Source organism: Colossoma macropomum, unplaced genomic scaffold, assembly GCF_904425465.1.
Source record: "Colossoma macropomum unplaced genomic scaffold, Colossoma_macropomum, whole genome shotgun sequence".
Classification (NCBI taxonomy): domain Eukaryota; kingdom Metazoa; phylum Chordata; class Actinopteri; order Characiformes; family Serrasalmidae; genus Colossoma; species Colossoma macropomum.
In genome coordinates, this window is record NW_023494789.1 from 52,772,737 (window position 1) to 52,777,736 (window position 5,000).

General features: G+C 42.9%; 1 protein-coding gene across 1 annotated transcript in view; it reads left to right on the plus strand.

Moving 5' to 3' along the window:
* Nucleotides 1-3,229: 3,229 nt before the first annotated feature.
* The window catches only part of gnas (GNAS complex locus), a 62,115-nt gene continuing 60,344 nt past the window's right edge, over nucleotides 3,230-5,000 (plus strand). The window contains exon 1 of the mRNA XM_036571628.1: nucleotides 3,230-3,772. Within this exon, the coding sequence (XP_036427521.1) occupies nucleotides 3,514-3,772 (259 nt within the window). The 5' untranslated portion in view covers nucleotides 3,230-3,513. The remainder of the gene's footprint in view (nucleotides 3,773-5,000) is intronic.

Sequence of the window (5,000 nt, forward strand, 5' to 3'; positions counted from 1 at the left end):
TACTTTTAAACAATCAATATATGAACGTAAAATGTAAATGTTTTTTAACAGATTAATGCCAGAGTCTTGATTTATTTATTATTTTATTACACATGGCAGAACTGAGACTCAAACCTGAATCCCAGCTGAAAAGCAGAACTTCTACTGAACGAGTCCTGAAACCAGCTGAGGGCGAGAGAGAGAGAGAGAGAGAGAGACAGGGAGAGAGAGAGAGAGAGAGAGAGAGAGAGCAGGGAGAGACAGGGAGAGAGAGAGAGAGAGAGAGAGAGAGAGAGAGAGAGAGAGACAGGGAGAGAGAGAGAGAGAGAGAGAGAGAGAGAGGCAGGGAGAGACAGGGAGAGAGAGAGAGAGAGAGAGAGAGAGAGAGAGAGAGAGAGAGACAGGGAGAGTGAGAGAGAGAGAGGCAGAGAGAGAGATGCATTCTGTTTTTATTTACATTTACTTACATTTTACACAGTGTCCCAACTTTTTTGGAATTGGGGTTGTACATTTTTTTGCCTCACAACACTCTACATGTATCCCTCCACCATGAATAGATTTAAAATATATATATGTATGTATACTTTAGTCCAAAATCTTCTCTAAACTATCATAAAACAGTGTCTCAGTCATCAGGCAGTGAATTCATAACCATTTCATGTAGGAACTTTCTGTGAGGGAGTTTTTAGAGGTGGACGTCTGGTTCCTATCACCACCACTGTGAACAGTTCTGACTCAGTAACTTTAACTGTTTAATTATGAAGAATTTTTGACTCACAGAATAAGAAACCTGTAAAAGTTGGATTTCAGTGCAGCTCAGCAGTGCATTCTGATGTAAACTGCTTCCACCTAGTGGACAAACTCGGTTACAGCAGCATTGAAAACAAACCGTAGAGAAGTTGTCAGACGTACAGATGTGCAAACATGCAGATGTGTGCAGGTGTACAGATATGTGCAGGTGTTTTTAGTCATCAGATCACTGCAGATCTGCTCTGCTTCACTCTCTTTGCACATTTTCCCTAAAAAGCATTTTTACAAAAGGATTCCAGTTTTGATTTAACTAACTTTTCTTTTTTTAGCCGTGTCGTTATTTAAGAGGTCAGTCAGAAAAGATCACTGTCAGTGTCTGAGTGATGTTTACTCACCGGAGAATCAATAACACTGATCGGTTCACAGTTACTGTGTGTTCAGACAGGCCTGTCCAGATCATTAATCATCTAGCAGATGATTAATTGTCATATAAATAATTACAATCAATGATTTGTGTATTTTGTTTATTTTATGCAACTAATAAAGCGCAAGTCTAAAGCAGCTATGTCAGCTTATTAGCTATCTTACTTAGCTTGCTGTTAGCTGTTTAGCTAACGAGATCCAGCGCAGTGCACAACATTTTTTTTACTGAAACTGCGAAAATATGAGCGAAAACACTTTTGTTCTACAAGCATACATGCTAAAATTAGCATTAGCTATTCCAGCTATCAAATTAACAAACATTCCTGATTTATTATTAATAATATAATTTATTAAATAGCTCAAGTAAACACAGCTGGCTCACTCTGTGCTGACGATATGATATGATCTGTATGTGTGTGAAAATAACTGTGTTTAAATGGCTCTGATTCTCAAATAACGGTGATCATGTAATAATTGTGACAGGCTTCAAATGGAGAGTATCTTAAACATTCAAACAGAACATAAATCATACAGTCCTGCACAAAAATGACAAATCATTAAACAAACAGCTGCAGTCAGTCATTGTGGAGGGTTTTTCACTCTGACTTCTGTAAGTGTTGTAGTTTAGTGTGTGAATATTCAGACAGTCTTTTACAGAAAGTAGAGTCAGTATTGATCCACTCAGCACTGACGGCTTCAAACAGCTGAAAAACACTGCTGAGCTAGTTTGAGTTTAATGTGAGACCAAATATTCACTATAGGGTTTAAATCTGGACCAACCAGAACCATCACAAAACAAAAAAACCATCAGAAAACACTAAAAACCATCAGTTAAAAAAAACATCAGTAAAAACCAAAAAAACACCAGCTAAATCATATTCTGGGCTTGGCCCTTTTTGTTTACACAAGTGTGTACATATTTCTAATGAGAAATCTCAAACTCTGCTACAGCCTGCTGGAAACGTTTTAACAGTAAACAGCAAATCATAACATGCACTTATAGCAGTGTACACACACACACACACACACACACACACACACACATACACACACACAGACACACACACAGACACACACACACAGACACACACACACACAGACACACACATACAGACACACAGACACACACACACAGACACACACACACATACAGACTAATTTGCCAGCATAACTGAACCTGAGCCTGAGACTGAGCCTGAGCCTAAAACTGAGCCTGAGATGAGACTGAGATGAGACTGAGCCCGAGCCTGAGATGAGACTGAGCCTGAGATGAGACTGAGACTGAGATGAGACTGAGCCTGAGATGAGACTGAGCCTGAGACTGAGACTGAGATGAGACTGAGATGAGACTGAGACTGAGATGAGACTGAGCCTGAGACTGAGACTGAGCCTGAGATGAGACTGAGATGAGACTGAGACTGAGATGAGACTGAGATGAGACTGAGCCTGAGATGAGACTGAGCCTGAGATGAGACTGAGATTTGAGAGTTGAATTCATGAATTCATTTTTAAATTCTTTAAAATCATTTCTGTCCTCATGTGTTTCGGACTGAGCTCCGAGTCCTTCACGTTTTTATTCTACTTTGTTTACTTTGTACTTTCTTTTAATTAAGATTTGTATCGGTTTTTATTGATTTTCACTCTGAAGTTCTTTGTGCTTTTATGAATGTAAATCAGACTGAACTCTCTCTGTGTATGAATTTGCTCTATAAGCCGGAATAATAACTCCGTGAACAGCGCTGACTGTCAGTATTATGGGCTGTAAAGGCTCTGAGGGTTTTCCACACAGCGCTGATGCTAAAACAGTGGATAACCGTCTCTGCAGTTTCCACCGTAAATCATTGTTACTTTTTTTTCCCTGTCCACGTGACGTCACAGAGTCCGCCCCCTTCTGAAAATTTAACGCTGAGGATCTGCTCTTTAATCCTGACCTCAGATCAGCTGTAAAGACCCCGCCGACGCGCACAACCCGCCTCCCCGAGCTGATCCGGGGTCAGAGTAACATGGAAACTTCAGGGCACATGCAAATTTGAAGAGGGGACGACGGTGAAGGCGAGAAGAAGAAGGAGGAGGAGAAGGAGGAGAAGGAGCCCGTAGAGAAAGTAGAGTTGGTGTTTGTGAGCCGCAGACAGGCAGCAGTGAGAGAGACAGGAGAGAAGGAGCAGGAGAGGAACCGGGGAGGAGCTCCGGGGGAGCAGAGCGGAGCTGGTCATCTTATTTTTACCCTGTTCCTGCGGTCAGACTGACCTGGATAAAGAATAGAACCCGAACCGACGCGATGATGATGGTGGTGATGAAGATGATGGTGGTGGTGATGAAGGTGTTCCTGCTCTGGAAGAAGGAGTAGCGGCTCCGTTAGAGATGGGCATGTGTCACAGTCTCCGCTCCAGGCTGCTCGGTCCGCGCTCCGCGATCAGCTACACGAGCGGCCGGACCGCCAACCCCGGGCCGGACGGAGAGCCCGGACAGCCGGACAGCTCCGACCCGCAGCTCCGCGAGCAGAGGAGGGTGGAGGAGAGAGCTCGGCTCAAAGCGGAGAACAAGCGGAGCAGGAACATCGACAAGAACCTCAAAGCGGAGAAGAGAGAGTATAAACAGACTCACAGGCTGCTGCTGCTGGGTAAGACGCAAAGAGCCACAACCAACGCAAGTTTTTATCGAACTTCCCGTTCCACCTTAAATACTGGACCATTTAAGGAGGAACGGCTGGGCTAAACTAGCTGCGTCGCTGCTTAAATTTGACTGCTAAACACAAGTTTTTCTTCCCCTAACTCCCAGTTCCACCTTAAATGGTTAGTAGTTTCATGCACCATTTAAGGTGGAACGGCTGAGCTAAACTAGCTGCGTGTTCCTGTTTATCGCTGATTAAATCTCAAGTTTTTCTTCGAACTTTCCGTTCCACCTTAAATGGTTCAGCGGGTCTGCTTTGGTGACTGAGCTGTTCCAGTTTATCGCTGCTTACTCGGATGTTAAATCTCGTTCGACAGAAAATGTGAGGGGCCCAAAAATAAGGAGACTCCTTTAATACCTGACGCTGCTCTCCTCCCTCCCGGTGTTTATCTCAGAGTTTAGAGGAAACTCGGTCAGGAAGCTGCACGAGTTTCATCTCTGGAATACAGATTTAGTCGTGCTGGGGCTGAAACCTCTTTAGTGTGGTGGAAAAACCTGTCAGGATCATTTCTGGTGATGTTTAAAGGATCAAAATGAAGAAATGAACCTCTCTGCTGTGCCTAAACTGCTCCCACAGCTGGTTTAAAGGCTGGGAAAACACCCTTCTGATGATGTGTCTTGAAGGTGGGAGGAGCTTTTGGGGTGCATTTACAATGTAAAGGAGAAGTCCACTGATTAAAAAAAATCTGAATAACTCAGTGTGTGAGATGCAAACAGAGAGATTCAGAGTGGTTTGGTGTGAAATGGTTCAGATGTCTTTACAGTGGTGGTGATAGGAACCAGGGGTCGCCATGACTACAACACAGATATAGACATTTTATTTACTACATGTACAGCTCTGTCATGAATGACTTATAAAAATATACACTTTAGGCCAAACGCTAAATATCGTAAACAGTGTCTCAGTCATCAGGCAGTGAATTCATAACCATTTCATGTAGGAACTTTCTCTGAGGGAGCTTTTAGAGGTGGACGTCTGGTTCCTATCACCAACACTGTGAACAGTTCTGACTCAGTAAGTTTATCTAGAACAGAGCGTTTCACACCAAACCACTCTGAACCGCTCTGATTACATCTTAACCACTTAATTATGCAGGATTTTGAATAAATCGATGGAGTTCCCTTTTAAATGAGCCAACTTTAGCTAACATTACTGCTGGAAAGCTGAATATCTTATC